At 39.8% G+C, this 24978-nt stretch overlaps 1 protein-coding gene across 1 annotated transcript; it reads right to left on the bottom strand.

The window, feature by feature from the left end:
- Nucleotides 1-8358: 8358 nt before the first annotated feature.
- Nucleotides 8359-21638, bottom strand: LOC130141910 (peptidylprolyl isomerase domain and WD repeat-containing protein 1-like). The gene is made up of 5 exons (XM_056323207.1): nucleotides 21573-21638; nucleotides 18591-18692; nucleotides 15455-15636; nucleotides 13144-13225; nucleotides 8359-11406 (listed from the first exon to the last, which is right to left on the bottom strand). Exons 1-5 carry the CDS (start codon nucleotides 21636-21638, stop codon nucleotides 11152-11154), a joined length of 687 nt encoding a protein of 228 aa, XP_056179182.1. The 3' UTR covers nucleotides 8359-11151.
- Nucleotides 21639-24978: the final 3340 nt, after the last annotated feature.

Raw genomic sequence — 24978 nt, 5'->3', positions numbered from 1 at the left:
TACAAGATTCTAAATCTACTGTTTGCCACTTATTGCCTGTCTTTCTGGCCCATGTTCTATGTTCAAAAGGATATAGGAACACCCCATTATGGTTAATTCCAAGGGCTACAATGGGGTGTATGGTAATTATTACTGCATTATGTATGGTTAATACAAAAGCTGTGATGGTGTGTGTGTTGGGGTCGTAGGTAAAGTTCACCATACTCCACCATGACTGGAGTTTTCTTTCTACCTCCGTAGCATTGTCCCAAACCATCTTTCGAATTTCCGTAGGAAATATGCCTTCCTCTCCTTCTCTTATTATGGATGCAGCTATTGATTGCATCCACATTTGGGCTTGGATACAACTTAGAGCCAGGGCGACGTCGTCCTGTAAACCACCTAACGCCTTAGTGATGAGTTGATGATCTTCCATGTTTATTTGTTCCCACCTGGGGAGTACCTTCGATATCAACCATTGGTGTGCCCCTAATGCTAATAATGAAGATTTTAGTGGTTGTTGTAGTTTTGATAGATCGGCCGTGGTGGCGGCTAGTTTATTTATTATCACCTCTGAGTCTATGGAATTTAATACTCTGAGTCCTGTTCCCAACATTCCAGTTACATCTCTCACTATTCTGTTTCGATAAATATTTCCCCTTTTTCTTAACCAAGTTGTCCATCCCTCATAAGAGGTCCGTAAGAAGGGGGAACAAGATGGCTTAACATCAGAAACATTGACTTGTATCTGTAACTCTATTCTTTTAAGAGACCATTCTGGGTTAAACAACATTTGTTGCTGACCTGTATTTCTGATTACATATGGTCCAATTGTATAAATTTTTGGACTTGGTTTAGTTAATTTATTTTGATCTTATAAGTCAGAGCTGTTCTTGGGGATTCCTTTCCTAGGCATATTATAAAGATGGGCTCGGTTAAGGTAAAATTGTGCCAACATTCCCGTGAATTAAAGCACATGGTTGTATTTAGAAGGGTAAATTCCTTATCTACCTTTCTGACATTAATCAGGGTGTCTCCCAAAATCTTGGTGTTATCCTTTTCATTATATGTTTGACACCCTACTTTTATCCTATCTCCTAATTTTCCCCATAATCGGTCAACTTTGTCCACATCCTCCCGGTCCCATTGATTCCTTTGGTATACCTCATTTTCAGAAAAAAACACCATAGCTAGTTTTGTCTTTGAGTCCACCTTTCCCATTATCCCAGTGTGTTTTTTCTGGGCATGATTCCAAGGCCAGTTATCAGGCTCTTGGTTGTAGGCAAGAGAGAGGGTACAAAAAACCACAAATGGTTTAAACCCACTATCGATCATTTTAAGAATCTAAACGTTCCTCATATATACATATAAAATCTGTTTTGATCAAAATATCTTTGTTTGAGTTGGGGCTTACTGATAACAAGTTGGGCAAGACTGGCCACTGGCTCAGTCTCAGACTCTTTTGTTCTATATTGTTTGTTGTGGTGCCCTTCCCATATGGTGGATCCGCAACCGCTCAGGTTCACTTGCTTGTCACCCACATTGTTCCCATTTGTCCGAGTAAATTTGAGTTGCAGTTCTTTTTTATCTGGGGTTACTTTCCACAAAGTTGCAGGGGCTTTCTTAATCCGGGTATGGTGAATCCAAGAATTCTGTCCCTCAACCTTGATTGCAGTGTAGGTGGTGAGTAGGACTTGAAAAGGTCCGTTCCACTGTGGTTCCAGGGTTTTATCTGTAAAACACTTAACGTATACATAGTCCCCTGGTTGTATATCGTGAACAGGTCCATCCAGACCCCTACTGCGTGTTCCCATCACATGCTTCTCAATTCTTATTAATTGTTTGTTTAGTGCCACCATATAGGAAGTCATTGTTTCTTCACCAATCTGTGAAGACGTCCCCTTTTGTACCCCATAGGGTCGTCCATATAAAATTTCAAATGGGCTAAGCCCCTCTTTTGCTCTTGGTCTAGTTCGAATTCGTGTAAGAGCTAATGGCAAAGACTGGGGCCAAGTTAGATTTGTTTCTTGACCTAACTTGACAATCTGTTGTTTGATTAGATGATTCATCTTTTCCACCTGGCCACTCGATTGTGGTCGGTATGGGGTATGTAATTGCCAATTTATTCCTAGATGGTGGCTGATCTGTTGTACTATTCTGGACACAAAATGTGGTCCTCTATCCGAGGACATTACCGCTGGGACTCCAAACCTAGGTATTATCTCTTGGAGTAGTATTTTGGTCACTTCCCGGGCTTTAGCAGTTCTGCACGGGAAGGCTTCTGGCCAACCTGAAAAGGTATCTGTTAGTACCAATAAATATCGATACCCCCCTTTTCTAGGAAGTTCCGAGAAATCGATCTGCCAATGTTGCCCTGGAACATTTCCTCTCCCAATTTTTCCCAACTTTGGCCCCTTGGTAATCTTATCTGTTAGTACCAATAAATATCGATACCCCCCTTTTCTAGGAAGTTCCGAGAAATCGATCTGCCAATGTTGCCCTGGAACATTTCCTCTCCCAATTTTTCCCAACTTTGGCCCCTTGGTAATCTTAGGATTAGTCTGGAGACAAAGGTCACATTGTTGGGTTACTTGTCTAATAGTAGTATACAAATTTCGTTCTATTATGTTTTTAGTGAGATCCTTATATAGAGCTTCTGCCCCCCAGTGCCTTTTTCTATGTTCTTCCCGTACTACTGACCATACCATGTAGGAAGGAATCACTATTCTCCCATGTGTGGCTATAGCCCACCCTTCCTCATTATATGATCCCTCTAGGTCAGAAATCAGTTTGCGATCTTCTTTTGTATAGTCTGGTTTACCTTCTAGAGATATTTGTCCGTCGGGTATTAGCGCACCCTCCACCTTGATTGCTTTTCTGGCTGCCTGTTTTGCTTCCCTGTCCGCCAGTTCGTTTCCTCTTTCCAATTCTGTGCTCACTTTCTGGTGTGCCTTAATGTGCATAATTGCCACCCTTTCAGGAAGCTGGACCGCATTTAGGAGTTTCAAAATTTCTTCCGCATGTTTGATGATTTTTCCTTGGGAGTTTAACAGTCCCCTTTCTTTCCATATTGCTCCATGAGCATGTACCACTCCAAAGGCATATTTAGAATCAGTCCAAATATTTATAGGTTTTCCCCAAGCTTTCTCCAGAGCTCGAGTAAGGGCTATGATTTCAGCCTTTTGTGCCGAAGTGTCAGCTGGTAGCGGTCCCGATTCTATCACTTCTTCAGACATTGTAACAGCATATCCGGAATGTCGCTTTCCATTCAGCATATAGCTGCTCCCATCCGTGAACCAATGTTCAGCTCCATTAATAGGAACATCCTTGAGATCTGTCCGACTAGAAAAAGTGGCTTCGATTGTTTCTAGACAGTCATGATCAACTGATTCTCCAACATTCCCATTGAGAAATGAGGCCGGATTGACGATGTTTGTAGTCACGATCTCAACATCATCTTGTTCTACCATCATGGCCTGGTATTTTAGGAATCTCTGTGGGGAGAGCCAATGCCCCCCTTTTGTTTCAAGGACTGCAGACACTGTGTGAGATACTAAGACAGTCATTTTCTGGCCCAGGGTAAACTTCCGGGCCTCCTGGATGTTTAGGATGACAGCTGCTACTGCTCTCAGGCAACCAGGCCATTCTTTTGCAGTGGCATCCAGCTGTTTAGAGAAGTATGCCACTGCCTGTCTGTATGGTCCCAAATCTTGTGCCAATATTCCTAATGCCATTCCCTGTATCTCATGGGAAAATAGGAAAAATGGCTTACTCACATCAGGAAGTCCTAGTGCTGGTGCCGACATCAAGGCTTTCTTCAGTTCATGGAAAGCTCTGTCTGATTCAGCATCCCACTGTAGATCCTTCTGATTAGCTGCTATCAGGGAATATAATGGTTTAACAAGCAAGCCATAATCACATATCCAAAGCTGGCACCATCCTGTCATTCCCAGGAATGTCTGCAGTTCCTTTACAGTTCGTGGTCGGGGGGTTTGGTATATGGCTTCTTTTCAGGCCTTCCCTAGGACCCGTTGTCCGGCACTGATCTCATACCCTAGGTATGTGACCTGTTGTAACACCACCTGTGCCTTCTTCTTAGAAACCTGATATCCTTGTAGTCCCAGAAAGTTCATCAGACTCACAGTCCAAATAATACAAGATTCTTCGGTTCTGGTTGCAATAAGAAGATCGTCTACATATTGTAACACTTTCCCTTCTCCTGACGGTGGTTCCCATAACTCCAAATCCTTTGCTAATTGGTTTCCAAAAATTGTGGGGCTATTTTTAAACCCCTGCGGCAACACCGTCCATGTGAGCTGGGTCTTTCAACCGCTTTTGGGATTTTCCCATTCAAAAGCAAAAATTCTTTGGCTGGCTTCATGGAGAGGGAGGCAAAAGAAGGCATCTTTTAAATCTAAAACTGTGAACCAAGCTAGGTCAGGTGTCAGGGTGGTTAGTAAGGTATAGGGGTTAGCTACTACAGGATACAGATCCTCTGTTATTTTGTTAATGGCCCTTAAGTCTTGAACTATCCTATAGGACCCATCAGGTTTTTTCACTGGGAGGATAGGTGTGTTAAATTCTGACTCACATTCTTTTAGTAGTTTCAGTTCTATGAATCGCTCTATGTTTGGACAAATTCCTTCCCTATCTTCCCTTTTCAGTGAGTGTTGTTTAATTCTTACCGCACTCTGCCCTTCCTTTAGTTTTACTATTACGGGTGATGCATTCTTGGCACGTCCCGGTATGTCAATTGCCCATGCTCCGGGATATACCTGATCAATAATTCTGGTATCAATTTCCCTTTTTATAGGAGTACTGGCCAAAGATAGGCTCATAACCTGTATGTATTGATGATCATTTACCTCCGGAGTAACTTCCCCTTTTTAAAATTTGATTGTTGCCTCTAATTGTTCTAATAAGTCCCTACCAAGAAGGGCCTTTGGGGAATTTGGCATAAATAGGAATTTATGTATCCCTGTCTGTTTTCCCAACTTATATTTTAAAGATTTACAAAAATAAGCCTTTTCAGTTTGGCCAGTTGCACCTTTTACTGAAACATAATCATTTCCCAAAGGCATTAAAGCTTGGTTCAAAACCGAATAGGTAGCTCCCGTGTCTATTAAAAATTCCACCGCCTCCTGTTCTTCTCCTAATTTTATTTTTACTAATGGCTCGGCTAGTCAATTTTCTTCTTCTATGTGAGCTATTGTTTTCCCTTGATCATTGCGCCATTTAGTGTTTTCTTGGTGTCGGTGTTCAGGGCATTCGTTTTTCCAGTGTCCTGTCCTTTTGCATATTGCACACTGATTCCTACCCAGGGGTGTCAGCCCACGCATTGATTTAACTTTAGATTTCCGATTCTCATTCTCTCTTACTACTGCTAATATTTTCTTTTGGTCCTACTTGTAACCTTCTTCTCGATTACTAAATATTCACCATGCTTCCTCTACTAATTTTTCCAAGTCTCTATTTTCAGGAGGTCTCAATTTTTGCAACTTGCGCCTAATATCCCCCTGTGATTGTCCCAAAAAGAGGGATATTACTTGCTGTGCGCCTACCTCTGAATTTGAGTCCAGAGATGTGTGCCAGCGCATCACATCTCTTATTCTGTCTAAGAATTCTGAAGGTGTTTCAGAGGGACCCTGTCTAACCTCGTATAACGCTGCCCAATTTATTGTTCTAGGAATCGCTTTCTCCATTCCTCTGAATATCCATTCCTGGTATGCCTGTAATCTTTTCATTTCAGCGGTGCGGTTTGGGTCCCATTCCGGGTCCAACAAAGGAAACCATTCTCTATAATTATCTCCCTTTATATTATAGTGTTCCTTTGCGAGATCCCCCGCTGTTTTTATGACTAGTTGCTTTTCAGTTTCAGTCAAACAATCTAATAATAATTGTATATCACTCCAGTCAGGATTGTGCTGTTTTATTAGAAATTTAAAATTTTGTGCCGTCTTTATCGGATCATTACGGTATTCTCGGGCAACCTCTTTCCATTCTCTCAGATCAGCGCCCGTGAACGGAATTTTTATTTTCATTGCTCCTCCGTCCAGATTTACGGCTTCTCGGAGGGATGCCTGTAAGATAGACTTCTGTCTGGTGCGTGAAGACACCGGACTATTTGGAGCCGTAATGGCGGGTTTTGTGTTTCCTTGTGTGGGAGCGGGTGTTTGGCTTTCTTTAGAAATAACTTGTGGGATTTCTTCTTCTTGTTTGCCTGGGGGTGGACTGGGAGCCCCGGCCGAACCTTGTCTCTCCACTCTATAAGGTGGATTGAATAAATCATTTAATTCGGGCTCTTGTTCTCCGTTTAATTTGATACACCTTTGTCCAATACTACATGCTGAGCAACATCTTTTCAACCTTCCTTTACGCTCCCTCCTATCCCCTCTTTCTTGTGCTAGTACCATAGGATCCTGAGGGGGTACTAATCCACAGTCCTTTTGCCACTCAGGTTTGTCCTGGAGGACGAAGAACATGTCTGCATACGATACTTCGTCCCATTTTCCCTCTCTTCTCAGAAACAACATTAATTGCAGGAGAGTGTTATAATCTAACGTTCCTCCCTCCTGAGGCCATTTTGCATCACTCTCCAATTTATACAAAGGCCACCACTGATTACAATATTTAACCAATTTCCTTCTATTTTCGGTACCACCCTGTCCTACAATATCCCTCCAATGTTTTAATATACAGCCCAAGGGTGATTTTTCACTTCTTCCATTTCCCATTTCGCAATTTTAATTACTTTGTTTTTCTCCGGCCGCCTTAGCCACCCAAGGTCGGAAACACGGATAGAGCTCCTTACTCGTTTTGCACTCAAACGCGTGTCTCAAGCACTCTTGCACTCACACTCAGTCAAAATAATTAAGCTATACACGGAAAATCAAAATGTGCATCTCAATCACACCATTCACACTCTCTGGGCAGCCCTCAGTCACACAAGCAGTATGTTATACGGTACCGTGCACTTATGTACAACTTTTAGGAACACTGACAGTTCACAAAGTATGCATTTCAATGAACAATTGCCAAAAAACAAACAACAAACAAAAAGCCAAATTTTTCCTGGTCTTAAGCAGAGTGTTAAGTTTTCCACTATTTGCCTAGAATTACCAGAATATTATTATTTTTCAACATACATTTCATAACTCCAAGTTTTGAACATGTAACAAGACAACACATAGAACAAACAAGAAACAGAGCGCTATTTCAGTTGTTACGTCCTAGGAATTCCCCAATTCTTAAGACAACCTAAAGGAAGTTTTTAGCTTCCCCCTTTTTTCTTTTTCTTTTTTTTTTTTTTTTTTTTCCCCCGACGCAAAAGTTTCCCTTTTACTTTTGCTATGAGGTCCCTCTTGTTACTATGAAATTCCGCCTTATTCCGTCCCGCCCCCCGCTTTCTGTCACGAGGCCTCCGGGCTTTTAGGAATGGCAGTAACCTCGGGTTTGCTCGATCTGCCCTCAAGATCGCTAGCGGCCACCCCTTGGTCAGCAAACCCCCTCCCAAGGTACCTTTCCTCCTGGGGACTACGCTGCGCGCCGGACGTCTCCGTGCGTCTCACCAGCCGCCCCGTTTCTAAACATACCGTTTTATCCGTGGATCCAGGGGTTTCTCTTCTGCTCCCGGGTGAACAGCTGAGAAGAGGAGGCTCCTCCGAGGAAATCTCCCGGGGCGCGCCTAGGAGCGTCTGCTCCGCAGCTGGTCCCTCAGCCGAGCAGAAATCCTCCTGCCTGGCTCGCCAAACTGACGTGCGGAATTAAACTCTATACTCAAAAGTTATAAAGTAGGTATGTTTATTGCGCGCAGATGCACGGGGGATCGCTCCTCCACAAGCATGCATGCCCGAAGTGACGAACCATCTCACATTTATACAATAAAACAAATGAATATTCAATTAACGCCTATACATATTCGTTACCTAAACCCGCTTACTCTCGCTTACTCTCGCTTCGTATGTTAATTAGCTTATCAGTCCTTTGCCTGGAATGTGGTGGTCTTGCAGGTTTGTAGGTGATTCATGTTCTTGTGACCATCTGATCTTCTCCAGCAAGAAGACTTAGCACTCCCTCCCTCTAGATATCATTGGAATATCTCTCATCCTTTTCTCATTCTTTTTTAAATAGCCCCTTTGTTAGAGGAAGAAGGGTAGGTGTCTCCTCAAAGCTGTGTGCCTATGTGACCAGACACCGCACCCATGACCAGTCACCATACCCACATTCCTTGAGCAGACATATCGCAATCGATGTCCATTGTCCCCATTTCACACTATTTCTCCATATCAGTTTGTTCTAAAGGGTAATAGTTCACAGAAATGCTGTTTCTATCTATTTCATGATATTTTCACAGTTGAATTTCTAAGTGCTATCCTGAGTACTATTTAATTCAAAGTCATATTCATATAGTATGCCCAATTAGCAATCTTAATGTAGGCACTAATATAACTTATTAAGTTTCAAAATTATGGTAGATGGATGATTGTATTGGGTCTGGCTGCGATGGAGCTAATTTTCCCCATAGCAGCCCTCATAGTGCTGTGCTTTGTATTGGTAGCTAGAAAGGTGGTGATAACACACCAATGTTTTGGCTACTGCTGAGCAGTGCTCCCACAGCATCAAGGCTGTCTCTCCAACATTCTCCCCCTCACCCCCAAAGGCCAGTAGGCTGGGGGTGGGCAAGATCTTGAGAGGAGACATAGCCAGGACAGCTGACCCAAAGTGACCAAAGGGATATTCTATACCATATGATATTGAGTGGTTGATGGAATTGAATGTGGTATTGGTGGTTTGACTTTGAGACAGTTGGAGCGAATGTGTTGTTAAGGGTTAATTCAGGTTACAAGCACTTTGTAAGTCCTGCTAAGTGCTTCCTTAAGCACCAAGAAATCCTTTTGTTTAGAAAGGAACTTCACAAAGGAAACACCCCCACAAGATAGATGAGCTGATAGGAAGCTTACCACAAGCAATGAGCTCAGCAAAACTAGGGGAAAGCTAATTCCGGCAGGGGGAGATCTCGTCAACTGACTCATTGACCACCGACTCAAAAATTCCCCCAGACCCAAGAGCAGTTGAGACTGAGCATGCAGACTAATCAACGAGAAGTGAGAGAATTATTTGACAAATGGGAAACTGAGTACTAAGTAATGAAGTAGTTGGTTGACTTGTAACCAGTGAAGACTGATGTCTTTGTATGCTAAACTGTATAAATAGTGCAAAGTTTAGACAATTGGGGAGCTAGGCATTTGTGGGTCACCACTTAGCTCCCTACTTTGCACAAACTAGAATTAGGAAATAAGGAATACCTCGACTTTGTGTGTGAACTGGTGCTGCACACCAGGTAATGAACCCTCTTACGGGAAAACAATACAACACGATGTCTGTTTTGCAATAAAATGTAAGGGGGGGGGCAGTCTTTTTTAGAATATTTGTCTTCTGAAGCAACTGCTACTTGTGCTGAGGCCTTACTTGCCAGGAAATGGCTGGACATTGCCTGCTGATGAGAAGTACAGAATATTTTTTTTTTGTTTTTCTTTGCTTTTCTTTATTGAAATGTCTTTATCTTGACCCCTGAGGCTTTTTTTCATCTTATTTTCTCCCCCTCTGCCCTGTCTTGCTAAGGAGGGAGAGTGATAGAGCAGCTTGGTGGGCAGCCAAGGTCAACCCAGCACAGTTCTTTTTGTCACCCAATTCGAGGGTGAGGAATTTCAGATAAGGATAGTAATTGGGAGAGGTAACTGGCAAAACACGGACCAAACATTGCTAGTGAGAGGAATAATTCTGGGGAATTTCAGTTGTAATTATTGTGAAGGGACAAGGGGTAGAGAGATTTTGATTTTGGCATGGGGAGTTTTTTGTTGATGTAAGCAAAGTTTGTGAAGATTGTAGACTGGGCCACATGCATATTTTAAATATAATCCTTAAACACATGATTTTTAGGGACAAAGGGTGGAATGCATTAGTTTTATGTCGCAGCACTCTCCAAACTATCAAGCTGCAACAAAGTCTTTTACCATCTCATACCAGCATACTCTTCATGCCAGTCCCTCTACTGCCTTCTCCTCATCTTGCCTCATCTAAAGCACACATTCCCTCTCTGCTTCTTTCTCGGCTGCCCTCTCTTCATTGGCTCTCAACCACTTAACAGAACCAGCCACACCTGCACCTTATCTACATTGGCCAACCTGCTGCCCCTGAAGCCAACCCACAGCTGTATATTATCAATGTTAATTAACCCAGCTTCATTCCTCTACACCAGAGCAGAGATTTCTCTGTAGCTCGTGGTGAAGAACATGGTGATGTTAGGTGGGGAAGGAAAAACCCATCTACACGAAGTAGATAAGCAGGTACTCATTTATTGAAGCACTGGGTGCTCAGTGGTATCTCCACAAATCAAGCGCACCTATGCAGAATTCACTGTTACATTTATGCACAAAAATTACAAGGTCATACACTCCCAGTTACAATTATTGGTTAGTAATTTACATATAATATTTGCTGTGTCATCCTCTTCTGTTACTATGCTTGCGCAGAGGAAGGGTCTTCACCTGGGCAAGGGTCTTCTTGACCTGTGGATGTGTTCTTTAGTATTATAGTGAAGGTAGTTAACTTCAGGACACCTTAAAAGTAAGTTTTGTTGCCAAGTGGGACAGCTGGATATTGGCCTTGCCAAGCTGTCCCATAACTCATCCTATACACAACAGAACCCAGGTGCTCTGGTTATGGTCTATAGAATAAGAACTTCAAGTAACACAGACTCAAATGACAAGTAGCACAACAACCTATACATCATTAGTTAATAAGTGTTAACATAATGCTAATGTAGAGGCTGGCTTCTTAAAATCAAGATGTTCCTATAGTTAACTGTTTCACAAATAAACACAAAATATAGAAAGATTCAGTAAAACTTTAAGACAATCTGCAACAGTGAGGCAGACTGTCCCCCTGTAGCCCATGGAGGTCCATGGTAGAGCAGATATCAACCTGCAGCCTGTGGAGGACCCCATGCTGAAGCAGGTGGATGCCCAAAGGAGGCTGTGACCCTGTGGAGAGAGGAGCCCATGCTGGAGCAGGCTCATGGCAGGACCTGTGACCCCCGTGGGAGGGACACGCTGGAGAAGTCTGTTCCTGAAGGACTGCACCATGTGGAAAGGACGCAAACTTCTCCAGCAGTTACAAGAACTGCACCCTGTGGGAAGGACCCATATTTGTGAAGCTTGTGAAGGACTGTCTCCTGTGGGAGGGGTTCCATGCTGAAACAGGAAGAGCATGAGGAGGAAGGAGCAGCAGAGACAACGTGTGATGAACTGACCGCAACCCCCATTTGTTCAATGAAGTTGAATGAAACTCATCCTCAAATTCTCTTCCCCAAATACTTTCACCTCCCATTCCTGTACTGGTTGGATCACCAGTCTGAATCATGAAACCCTGCATAGAAATTAAATGTTATTACAGCATCACATAAAATAAATACACAAAAATGTTTTATGCCAAGTGACCTTTTTTTCAAACTTACATCATACCTTTCAACAAAATATGTTAAAATGCTGTGGATAAGTTAAGGTGTTGCGACCAGAAAGGAGTCGTTTAGGACGACCTCCCTCCCCTTGGGACCAACGTCCAAGTTCGTGATACCCTTGGACTGAATTAAGGTGAAACAACGCCAGCCAACCAGTTTTATGATTTATTAATACAAAATACAAGACATAGATATGATAGCTCAACGGCAATTACTTTAACTGGATAAGCAAGTCCCATGCCACACATTGTTGCTTAGATCTGGTCACTATTCAATAAAAAGAGAGAGAGGAGAGGAAGAGAGAGAGAGAAGAGAGATATCACCACCCATGGATCTGTGGATCCAGCAGCATCCAATTGGTCCTCTTCACCCTGGCTGTCTTGGTGGTGGGGGTCCCACCTGAGCTTTCATTGACGGAAGCTCAACGTGTGAGCAGTGGTCGCAGGGGGTCCTCATCAGTGGTCGTGAGGGGTTTAGGCAACCCCTGCTGTGCACATGAGTAGTTGCCACTTATATAGAACCGATACACATGCATATTCGTAAAGCAGAAATATAATTGGTTAGTAGTCTCTAAACGCGCGCGGTTCTCACACCCCTAATTATCATGACTAAAATAAGCATTCTATCCATGTAGCTAATTGTGTTGCTATGCTTCAGCCTTGTAGTTTGTTACTCCCTATATTCCCATACCGCTCCCTATCTTTCTTGGCCCTGCACCTGCTTTCCCAGCAGCTGTATCTTGTTAGAGCCACGGCCTGTTGGCACAACATAATTACTTGGTCTCAGGATTCAAGAATAGCTCAAGGCTACCTTTCTTGTTAACTTCAGCACAGCAACTTCAGTACAATTCTGATTACAGGCCTATTCTAATACCAGGCCTGGATTGTGCAGATCTTCAGAGATTCTAAAGCCATGCTTCTGCAGCCATTCTTCTGCAGTTGCCTTATGTTACCACAGCAGTTTCTTCCAGGAAGTGCTAGCTAGATCTCACCTTTGTGAGACCTAAAGCCATTCCATCCTGTACCACCTTGTGGTTACCAAGTTAGGCAACAGCAGCTCACTTTGCTGCAACAGCTCGTTTCAGTTCCTCTCCAATCTGAGCAGAACTGCTTTTTGCACCAGTTCCACTTGAATTTGTGCGCCAAGCAATGTTTAAGGCAATTTTCAATATATCTGTTCTTTACATAAGGGACAAAGCATTTGAGGCTTCCTTAAGTGAAAATCAAGTACTTGTAAAAAGAGATTACTCACTGTTCCTGCTAGTGAAGGACAGAAACCTGACTATCTGTACCTTCTGCAAACACTTAGGCTGTATCAACTTGATTCTGGTAGAACAGAAATAAGAAGCCTCACATGAAATGCCATTCTGACATGAAATGAAGTCCTAATTCAATTAGGATTGCCAAATTAATCTTTCTCTTAATTTTCAGATCTCTTCCACCTTAATAGTTGTCCTGCAACCGACAACAACTTCATTAAGTGATAAAGTTCTTTAGAACCTCAGAGCTGTTCAGACTTTACAGGGAACTCAGAAGCCATTCCAGAAATCCTTTGTGCAAAAGGTAAATGTAAAGGGTTAAGAGAGGACTGACCAAAAAGGTACATTATTTAAACCAACAAAGAAATTAACTTTTTTTACAAGTTACCTTGATGATATAATGAAATGTGTGTCCATTGTAATAATAATTTCTGCTGTGCACACACAAGTTTTCCACTGTTTTGGGGCACCTAAAATCATGTAACAGAAAATTCAGGCTACAATAAATATTTAGTTGTATTGTATCAAGACCATAAAGATTTTAGTTGAGACTCAGATCCTGTTGTACTGAGAAATTTTTCAGCACACTGTAAAAAGGGCTTTCATCAAATAAGGAAAAAACCAAACCCCCATCTCCTCAAACTGAGCTGGAAGTAATATCTTGAGAGGAGTACTAAGTTGCATGATTACACAGGAAGGGAGCAACAAGGTTAGGGAGCAACAGGGTCAGGATCCAAATCTATTTCCTCAAAGCCTAGCTCAAGGCACCAGTGATTAAATGTTCCTTCTCCAGCTTTTTAATTACATATTGTATATTTACAAAACCAATTAAGGAATCTATGCTCCATAACCAGAAAGGTGTTCATTCTTTTACCTCTATAATTCTATTAAGCTATATATGTAAGATATCCAGTGCTGCATACAAGAAGTAAAATACTAAAAATACAATATTTTAAATTATAGAACAATTTTGCAGTCAGCAGAGTCAATTATCCTCTTCTGAAACTACTGACAAACATTGTTTGGAATCAGGGTGAAGAGGTAGAATATTACCATTGATAGAATGAAAAGGGAAAAACACCCAACCAAACCAAACAACCCATTTATGTTTGTGACTTGATTCTATTTTTTTTTATTTTATTTTACTTCTGAGAGATTTGCTACCAGAGTGAAAATTCTTTGTGATTTCTTTTCCACTGGTTTTAGAAAATGGATTAGTAGCCAGAGTAGATCTACATAGACAGGTTTATGCAGTCACACACATTTTCCCAGAAAACTAGAAAATAGCCAGAGTCCATAGCTACAGTTACTTTAGCTGTGGCAAGGAACATTAGCTTGGGTTTAGTGATATTCTAAAGTATCTCATGAAATAGAGCACCAATGGCATAACTAATGGAACAGACAAGATTATAATCCCAGTTCCTGCTGAGCAGTATAAAAGTAGTCATTCACAACTTTACTCCATAAGCATATGGCCAAAGTTTTAAAGGGCATACAAAGCCACATCCTCTATGCTCTAATTTTTCATCACATTCATTTTAGAGATTTTCATTTCAAAGCTCAGCTGGGAGGAAATACTAGAACAAGAAAGGACAAACCTAACAATAACCAAGACTATTAATATTGTATTTAATTTAAAATTGCATACAAAACATTGCAGTGCAGCACCTAGCAATACCTAGCAATACCATGCATGCAAATATACTGGCACGCTGGCATGAGAATTAAAAAAAAAAGTATATATATATGTCAGAAATAATGTAGCTTGGCCTGTCACTCACTGGTAAGGGCTGTACCATTACTGCAACCTACATATTACCGTTATGAATTCCAGGAACTAGGGCTTGATGCAAAGAGACATTGGTGAAGAGAGCAATGAAAGACTAGCAGCCCTACAGGGTAGAATTGAGGTTGTGTTGCTTTGCCTGTGTTTCTGAGAAAACATGAACTTGTTTTTGAAGAAACATGGACTGCACTTAAATGGTTCAAGTTTCAATGTATAGCAATAATATATAAATCTACTGTCTCACAACAAAATCTTTGCATTTAGTAACATCACAAAGGAGAGATACTGATACAAGAACTTTACCAATAGTCATGCATAAAACTTTTCAATTATATACCTGTTTTTGGATATACACAGTACTAAATGTTATACACTGGTATAAATTTTACATTGGTCTTGAAGGGGCTGCAATAACATAAAATGTAGCATGATGGCCACATTTGGAAGTTGCAAGCTCTACTACTCCTCTGGCTTACACAGATCTACTCCCAAATCTACTACTGCTGCGGCCAACATCATTCTCTTTCAAGATGGAATCCAACAGCATTGCTTTACAATAATATGTAGCTTACACAGAAGAGCATCATGACCTATCCACATTTACAATTTAGAGAAAGATCAAAAGTTAAGAAAAGAATAAGCCCCCTGAAGCAATAATTTTAGAAAAAAACCCAAAATAATTAAAAAAACCAAAACTGTGTCCCTACTGTTACTTAGACCTATTTTTACTCTATTTGTGTTTGTCAATAGTTACATTCCTAGCTTGATACATTAAGAAACTGTCAGGAAACAAGGACATTAGAAAAAGGGGAAGAACTATTCCTTGCTTGGAACGTAAATCTTGGATACTGCCACCAAAAAAAACATAGGAGGAAAGAAAAACAGAATAACAGAAAAGCTACCAGGTACATACTCAACAGGAAAAAGTTTGATATTAATATCTCCCATGCTTCTGTGGATGATGGCACCGTCTGAAACTCTTTTGGGCCCTTCTGCCTGAGTAGCTGCCATGACCTCTTCTTTAGAAGGTTTCTCATTAAATACATCTCTGTCAGAATCTGCACTCTTCACTAAATGTGAACCAGAAGATACAAACTGAAGAACAAAAGAAGGTAATTGGTTTTCTTTTTTCCTTGTATTACATACTGCTCCATGCCTGAGACATCAGTGTGATTATTCAACCTGCTAAACACCCACTAGATTTGAAATGTGGGCAGAGAATTCATAGATAGTATCCTTGGATTTCAGTGTTGTGTGTTATCAGCATTTCCAGTCACAAATTGCAATGCAATTGCATGTGAATCCAATTAACTTTTTATAATCTCTGTTATCTTCTAAACTTTTTCCCCTTTTCAACAGAAAGCCCACAGTAATTCAGCATATTTTCTTTAAAAAGGAGTGGAGAATGTCAGTGCATTCAATTCAGAAAAAATGGGCAGGTTTCATCACAAAACTTTTGATTTCACTGCAAAGTCAAACTAAATCCTCTTATTCCAATATTGCATTAATAAAAAACTATAGAAAAAAAAGCAAATTTAACTAAAAACAGGAGAAATCTCAGAAATTAAATTTTTATAGTACTACTTAAAGGAGGAAGCCATACAATAAATATCAGAGTACACAAGCATCCACATAAGTGAGTACACTTATGTATCAAGACAATCACTAATTTTCTGCATGCGTTCATTTGCCATATAGTCATGTTTTCTCTAACAGTGAGTAATGTTTCTAGAGTTTGTCTAACTTTTCTTCCTTACTTGTCAAATTGTTCAAAATGGTATATTCCATTATATACTAACCACACAAAGGTTTAGAAAGTGTACTATCTTGCTCCAACTGAAAACACATTCAAATTCAAGCACAAGTAACAACAGACAGACTGACCTCTAACCTCCATGGTGATTACATCCCATATCAACTAATAGCTACTCCAGAATTACTTGTCTCTTTGGCTTATTCATTGCATCTCATCTAAAATCTAAATTGTGAGTAGGAAGAAGACTCCTGTCTATTGCTTACCCATAATGCACTTAGTTCTACTGAGTCCTGATGCTACTCCAAATTTAATTATTTTTATTATATATTTTATACATACAGTTAATTATTGTTTCTTTAACAGTATAAGATCTGCTTAGGGTTTGGGTTTTTTTGTTGGTTGTTTTTTTTCTTCTTTAAGATTCTTAATCTAGAACAAAAGCCTATATCCTTCTCAGAGAACTATAATTTAGCCAAAAATATACCAAGTTTTTTTAACTGCTTGAGCAACAGTGAAAAAAATAAAGACTACAAAGCTATTCCTAGTCAATTTATGCTTGTTCAAGCTAAACATTCTAGAAAATACTTGCAATTTAAAGGGATGCCTCTGGAAAAGTTGCATTTGCAAACAAGACAAAAAGCTGGAAATGCCCAAGGAGGAAATTAAAAAATAATACAGAAAAAACATCAATACAAAAATGGAGTTACTTAAAGAGAAACCACATACAACATGTAAAATCTATTTTTTTAAAAAGCCATGCAAATTACTGTCATCTGCCTGGATATTTTGGAGAACAGGGCTTTCAGATGCCTTCATCTCTATAGTGATTACAGCACAATGTTTCTTTGCTACTTCTTGGAACAAAGCTAGTTGCATCACTCTGATGTTCTCTTGTTTTCCCAAGATATGAATATATCTGAATTACAAGATGTAAAAAGTTGGAACTACTGTTAGCTGCTCAGTCAGAGAATGTCTCCTTTCTGACTGCAAGAGACTCAAAGCAAAATTCCAAAAGCCTCTCAAAATAATTTTTACTAATTGGTTTTATAATGCTTCTCTATTCAGACTTGCTACATAATTTACTAGTCAGCCTCCTACCCAATAAAATCCCAACCATGTGATCCACATTTACTTTGTTATTACATCCAGTTAGCCAGAGATGAATCAATGACACATTTTTAATACAAATATGCTTGCCATATTTTCTCCTCATTTTACTAAGCTTTAAACTGCAATGACTCATTAATAAGCATGGGAACATCTTATCTACAGTCTAATTTAAGGCTTCTAAATAACAACAAAAAATATTAGAGACACCCACAGTCATATCAAGTTTTAAATATACTGTAAATTTAACTGAATATAGACTTTGAAACAAATATATTTATCCCCATATATCTCACTGGAACTTATCTGTTAGTCTCTACATTTATGACCTTAATGCCCAACACTGTCCCATAGAGAATGAAGCGTCCAGTTTCATCAAAAATTATATTAATTAATCTTACTGTGTCCACTTTCTCCAGCTCATGCTCAGCTGCCATGCATCAGCCAGACTCCATGTCTGGTAGTTGCTGCCTCATCTAAAGAAAAAAACCAGTCACTATTATATAAACATATTTCAAACTTTTGACCCAGCAAAACATCAATTCACATGCTTAGAAAATACAGAAATCAAGTGAGACTACTCCACTCAAACTCATCTGAAGAATTAAAATAAATACAAATAATAGTTTATTTTAATGACCTAATAGGCATGTTGCAGTAGTAGGCTCAAGCAAAGAAAGAAAAGTGTGTAACTGTCTAAAAGTTCTTAGAAGATTACAAATTTAATTCTTTTCATTATTATGTTATTGGAAATGGGCGTTTTCCCTAATTGCTTTCTAGTTAAAAAGAATCTAGCAGTACGAACACACAGATGAAAATCAACAACTTGGTTTTAACTGCATAACTAACATAAATTAGTAAGAATTAATTTTGGGGCAAAGCAATACAAGCAGCAAAGAAGAAAACATGTAAAACCTTTTCTGCAAGAAAAATATAGCAATAAAGCTCAGCTTTAGAAACAGATGATAATGTAGATGAATATGCTAGTGAATAAATTCAAATAAGTAGAGAAAAAGAGAAGCAAGACCAAAGTCACACTCAGAGATTTATCAAAGACTTTAATGACCTTCCCCATAAAAAAAAAAATTAAAAAAAAAATAAAAAAAGGAAAATTTATACTGGATGGGTAAGCCTTGCATTTAGCAAATTCATATAGATCAATATCTGATTTATACTCCCACTTCACATTCTTGGGAAATTTATATTCATGAGAAGTACCAGTCCAGTACTCAATCATTCCAGATTTAGCAGAAGACACTACTACTTTGTAGGCAGGGCTTAATTGTATCTGAAAAAGAGAGAATATATGGAGTTTATAAAAAACATGAAGAGGCTGGTTATTTCCTCATTCATCATATACAAATATTTTTCCTGTGTTCTTCTCAAATGTTGCAACAGAAGATATGGCATCTCCAGGGCAATATACCCATTCACATTGGCCAGGGTAGTAGCTGCAACAAAGAGTGAAAAGAAGAAGAAAAAAAAAGAAATAAGAACAGGTTTTACTTAGATAAGAATAGTTACATTATAAACCTGAAATCAAATATCAGAAGCAAATTTTTAACTTTGTGTACTAGTCTTGCTATTATCTGTCTTGGCTAAAATTCAACAGTGTTATAACCAAGCTTTTCCAAGCAACACAAATCAGTAGATGTACAACAATTTTTGTTGCTCCCATATTGTTTCATAAAGAGGCTGTGACAGAAAGCAGAGGCAAGAAAAAGTGGATATAAAAAAAGAATAAGGATGGAAATCCAGCTAAATAGCACCAATGGCATTAAAGATTACTACTCAACTTCTGTGACTCAATAGCATTTCTCTTCTACCCGTTAAATAGTTAATGGTTCAGTGAAGATGAAGACAACCACACCTTTGCCATATACTTACAGAAAAATACAACTAGGTCTTGCAAAAAAAAAAAAATTATTAAAGATGCAAGTAAAATTAAGACAATCACCCCATATTCAATAAGCGTTCTGAATACATTTAAGAAGGAACCCATTTGCTGCTAGCAAAAACATACTCTACAAATAAAACAAGCCAGAGATATGGTCGATAAGAGAAGTTATGTCTGTTTTTAAAAAAGTCTGTAACCAAAGATTCTGAGAACCAGAACTTGAAAACTAAATGACAGACCACAAAGAAACAGTAGTCTCCATAGGAAACTCGCATTTAGTATCCTTTCACAAATCAAACTAACAGATACTGAGAGACTGACAGATGACAGACTAATAATTTGGATTTTCAATGCCTGTCTGGTAAAGATTCTCAAACAGAGAAATATAACCAGAACTTTGTCTCAGGTTCCCTAGAAAGAATATGATCAAATAAATAAATAAGATGTTCCACTGATCTATGCATCATTATCCAAAGTTTCTGTAGAAATAGCCACCCTTCTACAGATCATTGATGGAAGCATAAAGCATAGGGATTTGCAGATAGTCACACTGTATAGATTAATTAAAACTGAAAGAATCTGAAGAATTTGAGACAAAGCTAATCAACCATGCAACATTATTTGCATATACCTATCAAAGCAAGCAACACAAGATAATGTGAGCTGAAAGGATCATACACAACTTACGATTCTACATTAATCATTGCAAGCCCAAGCAAACAGCCATGAAAAAACTCTCAGGCAGGTCAACAGAAACTATCTGTTCAATAAACAGTAATGCAAAAGATAGAACAAAAACCATTAATTTTTATAAGGCTATTCGGGACAATGCTTATATTACAGCTGTATACTTTTCCTCATTAAAGAGTTCACTCCAGGTCAAACCAAATCATCTCTGGAAAAAAAATATGGGGAGAGGATGGTCTAGATTATTAAGGTTGAAAAAACCCACCCACCTATTCAAAGATAAATCAGAGGACATATAGACAATTGTTGTAGGTAGTATTCAGGGCATCCCTGAAGCAAAATGGATTTAAATTCTACCTCAGTTTTTTCCTGAATCCTCAAACAGGGAAAAATGCACCTTCTATTGTAATGTCAAATTAAGTGGGTTTTTTAATATTAGATGAATTTTATTTCATCCTATAATTTTACCAATTTTGTAGTGACAATACAGGGCTGCCAAGTAGAAAAAAACAGCAAAACAAAAGACTAAGGCTAATCAGAATTTTTCCACAGCACACAGCCAAGAGGGAATCAATTCCTATGGGCATTATCTGGAGGATGTCACTAAAACTATAACCAACAAAGCAGCTAACATAAGCATTTTTATAGGCATTCTGAAAAGCGTGGGGGTTTTTGTTTTGTTTTGTTTATACTTTTAATCAGTTTGAAAATTAACCAACAAATAGCCTACTGTGTGGAATAAATGTTTTACAATTTTAAAAGGCTTGTGGAAACATAAGTATTTCTACCAATCTTGGTATAGCATTCATTGATCCTCCTACTCTCCAAACTCACTCTTGTAACAGCGTGGGGCTTGTTTTCCTCTGGTATTGTTATAATTCCAATAATATCCATTCCTATTTCTCCCAGATTATTTAGCTACAAAATCCTACAATAGCAAGGCTAAGGAAAAAAATGTTCTTTCCAACAGAAGAAAACCGCTATCCTTATGACAACAAATAAGACAATACATACAGGCCAAGTTCTTTGTCTAGTGAAATTATTATTTGGCTATAATTTTTAAATTCAGTGCCAAACAATAGAAGAAATATTATGCCTAACTAAGTATTTTGAGAAACACCGCAACTTTGTGCATAATATTTGACACTGAGGAAAGGCATTGACCTACTCCACTCATATGTATTGTGCATACAGAGTCATAATTTTTTCTATTCAGTCAGGGAATCTCCAGCCACTTGTCATGGTCCACTCAGTGGACTCGTGATGGTTCGTTTACTATGATCTCAAAGCGCAAAAAATCAAGGCAACCACGCCAAGGGGTTATGCTTTGATCAAACAGCGCAACTTTATTGTTTGCCTGTAAAGCGGCATGCGATAGATAGAGTGATAGGAAGCGAAGAAAGGTAAAGTAAGAAGAAAGAAAAAGAAAAAGAGGATTATAGCTACCACCATGGGTCCAAGGCACCCCTATGGTCCCAGGTCCAGGCAGCGTCCCGCTGGTCGTTCCAATCATCGTGATCCTTGGTGGGGAAGATCTCCAAAGTTCGGTTGCTAAGGAGCCATCTTTTATACCAAGCAACACACCTTGCTCCTCCTCTGGCCCATGGATTGTTGCCAGTCTCCACCTTCTCGAGCAAGGTTACCACGCATGTCCAAAGAGGAGTGCCCGAGGTGTGGTTTGCCTTAGAGGCGGGTAGCTTCAGACCAAGAGGTGTGGTTTTGTATTATAATGAAGAAAGTTCACCTGAAGTTTAAGTTTTTCTGGTTCGCTGCTATGACAGTGGTTATGATCCATCTTCTGGACAGCGGTTATGCGGGCTTATTGTAGTTGTTCCTTTCAGTCCCAGGTAACAGGGAACGGCATAGTACTCCTTGTACCATGTAGTTCTCCTTCCCAGGGTCTTTGCGTTTTGGTGTCCATGAGGACCACATTCCATCTCCAGGTCTCTGTTGGCAATGTTGAGACAATATCATTCTCTTTGGACCGACTCTTACACCACTGGATGCATTTTGGACAATGCAACTTACTCAGCTTCATCTGATTAGGGGGGAAAAAAGCCTCAAATAAAACAAGGTATTTACTTACCTCTTATGCAAAATAACCCTCATTTATAATCCTAAACAAACATTTTCAAGAACTAAGTAATTTACCTGTTCCAGCATGTTGATCGTATCAAAGTTGACTACATCAAACAAACACCTTCATTGCTTTGTCATCTCAAACTGAACATAATAATGCCCCCTCTGAACTAACAGCAATACTCTCAATATCACCTATTAAAAAAAGTAAACATACTATTAAGACACAGGAAAGGGACATCCTTCACTTCAATATTCCACAGGGAAAAAACCTACAGAGGTCTAAACCGGTTTCTCTACCTTTTTTGACATACATATATATCTATATATCTAAAGAGAAGAAAGCTATCTCCTCAATCTGTGCAGTTCTGCTGAATCATATTTTGTTCAGACACAGTTTCTCTTATTACTGTAAATATCACACACTGCAATAAGGATTTTAAGAACCCCTTTTAGTCTATTTAAACAATTTTTATATTGCTTATCAATACGCCCTTTCCTCTGCACTTAGTTTTCAAAAAAAATTTAAATACCACCTCTGGACATAATAACTTTCCATTACTGAACTTCTACAATGAAAACTTCCTTGCATATATAAAAATACATCTCTGACAATGAGATACAATGTGTGTGTGGAAAATACAGTACATGCTACATGTGTAATGACATCTCTGTGCATGTAACTGCATTCATACATTGAAGGACATGGTAGCTTTTCAAGATAAACATGGTCAAATTCAAGGACTAAACAGAATAAGAAGAAAAATAATGATTTTTTTTCCCGTAAAGGTGCATCTAGCTTCTGTTGTCCCTTAATTACCCTTGAATAGCTTACTCCCACTTTAGTCAAGAATATGCTAGAATTTGTGCAAACATAATAAAAGGAGTTTCCACCGTGGCTTTGTGCTCAGACCTCTAGATTCTTGGTAGACTAAAGCCACTCAAACTCTGCTTTCACCCATACAGATGCTGCCTGTTATAAATACCTGACCCACTAAAGGCCGGTTTGGAATTCTTTATTGTGAGGCAAAGTCAAAGAGCAAAAACCACGGCGCTGGGCGCGTGAGTCTAGTCAGAGGCTTGTCAAACGAGTTCAAATATGATCTACTTATACCATCAAGGTTGCATCAGCCATATACATATTCATTATTTTCTCATAACTATTTACAATATTCCTTGAAATGATTTAAATAACTCCACCCCTGTTGCGCTTGCGCCTTTTGGTCGTTGGGGTCCACCAGTGGTTGTGCAGGGATGAAGTCAGATGTCTTCCTCACGGTGAATTTTTGACCCAAGGAGGACAGCTTGTTATCTGTCCAGCACAGCACTTAGAGAAAAGCCAATATCTGTTTGTTTGTTTCTTACACTGCCTTTTAAAGCAACTATTACCTTGGCTTTCTGAATATATACAAAGAATTTAATCACAACATTTTTTAAGGTACTTCCAGAAAAGAGAAGATCAACTACATCACATTTTCTTCCAAAAACAAATGTATCCCTGTTGTTAAGAGATTCAAGGTCCTACTCAAGTATCATAACTTAAATTCTAAGTATTGGTATCTACCTATTTCAGTTTTCAACTGGCCCACCTAAACTAATCTGTTTTTCTGGTTTTGTCTGATTTTTACATCCTAACTGCTAATACCTGTGCAATAGCATTTGTTACTGAACTGGCAGGCTTGCATCTGTTGAACAGTGGTAAACTCACATTTGCATTACAATCATACCCACAGAGTTGGGTTGCTGGACATATCAATACCATATGTCAAAATACAGCCTAGAATCTTTTCCTACTCCCCCAGCTTAGGGCAGCGATCTGGAAGACAGTTAATTCCATGGCTATAAGCAGTACCACTTCAGCAATACAAACGCTGCAAAACAGTGCCTCTTAGCCCAAGGGTGTCTTCCTGAGGAAGTATGGTGTCCCTGGCCTATAATTCTGCTCAGTAACCAACTGCATCCAAGAAACACACACGACCATCCCCAGCTCCACAGAAAGCTCAGTCATTTTATGTATGAAACACCACTTCAGGCAACAAATTTCCACCTGAACATGAACATGCCCACCCGTACACCCTCCCTTCCCCTCCACCTCAGGGAGTGGGAAACAGTGCAAGGGTGCTCCAGCTGCCAGGCACCCTCGCCCCGGGACTGCTCCCGTTCCTCGTGGGGCTTGCAACCCCAACGTGAACCCAACGCTCAGGACTCAGCCCAAGGCAGCACCACAGACGCCTCACAGACCCATGACTTAGAGAAGAGGCAGGTGGGTGAAGGCTCCACTCTTCCTGTTACCTCTCCTCTTTTTTGCCTGCAGCACAGCTAGTGAGCATGGAGTGAACGCAGACCAGACGGGGACGTGGGCCAGGCTGAACTGAGTGGAACTGCTATGATAATGGGTGGGACAAGAGCAAGGGCAGTCATGGACCTCTGCTCCTCGGTGCCCTGAGTGTTGCTGCCGGCCCTAGGGGAGCTCCCAGGTTTTGGCGACTGAGTGGAGCAGCTCCTTGCTCATGGAGGGGGGGCTTGTGGCCATTAGGCCTGTGGGGATGCTGGGGCTGGAGTGGGCTGGCCCCTGCGGCTATGTCCGCTTGTTCCTGTGTGGGAAAAGGATAGACTTAGCCCTAGCGTACAAGTCATAATTTCCCTTCCTATGTTGCTGGCTGTAGTTCTGGGGTTTATATTAGGGGGAATGGGAGCTCCCTGTCTAACCTTTTTTTGTGATGTTATTTGTATCTTGATTTTATTACTCTCCTTCCTAAGGTGAACTCCCGGTTTTCAGTCTTTTTTTTCCTATTGGTTTTCCCAGTGTTACCATGTATTATAGTTTGTTTTAGCTTTGCAACTATATTGTTACCATGCATTATTGTTTGTTTCAGTATAATCACTATGGAGAGATTGCTAACCAACCTTA

This window comes from Falco biarmicus, chromosome W, assembly GCF_023638135.1.
Source record: "Falco biarmicus isolate bFalBia1 chromosome W, bFalBia1.pri, whole genome shotgun sequence".
Lineage (NCBI taxonomy): Eukaryota > Metazoa > Chordata > Aves > Falconiformes > Falconidae > Falco > Falco biarmicus.
This window is presented reverse-complemented; position numbering and strand designations above follow the sequence as displayed.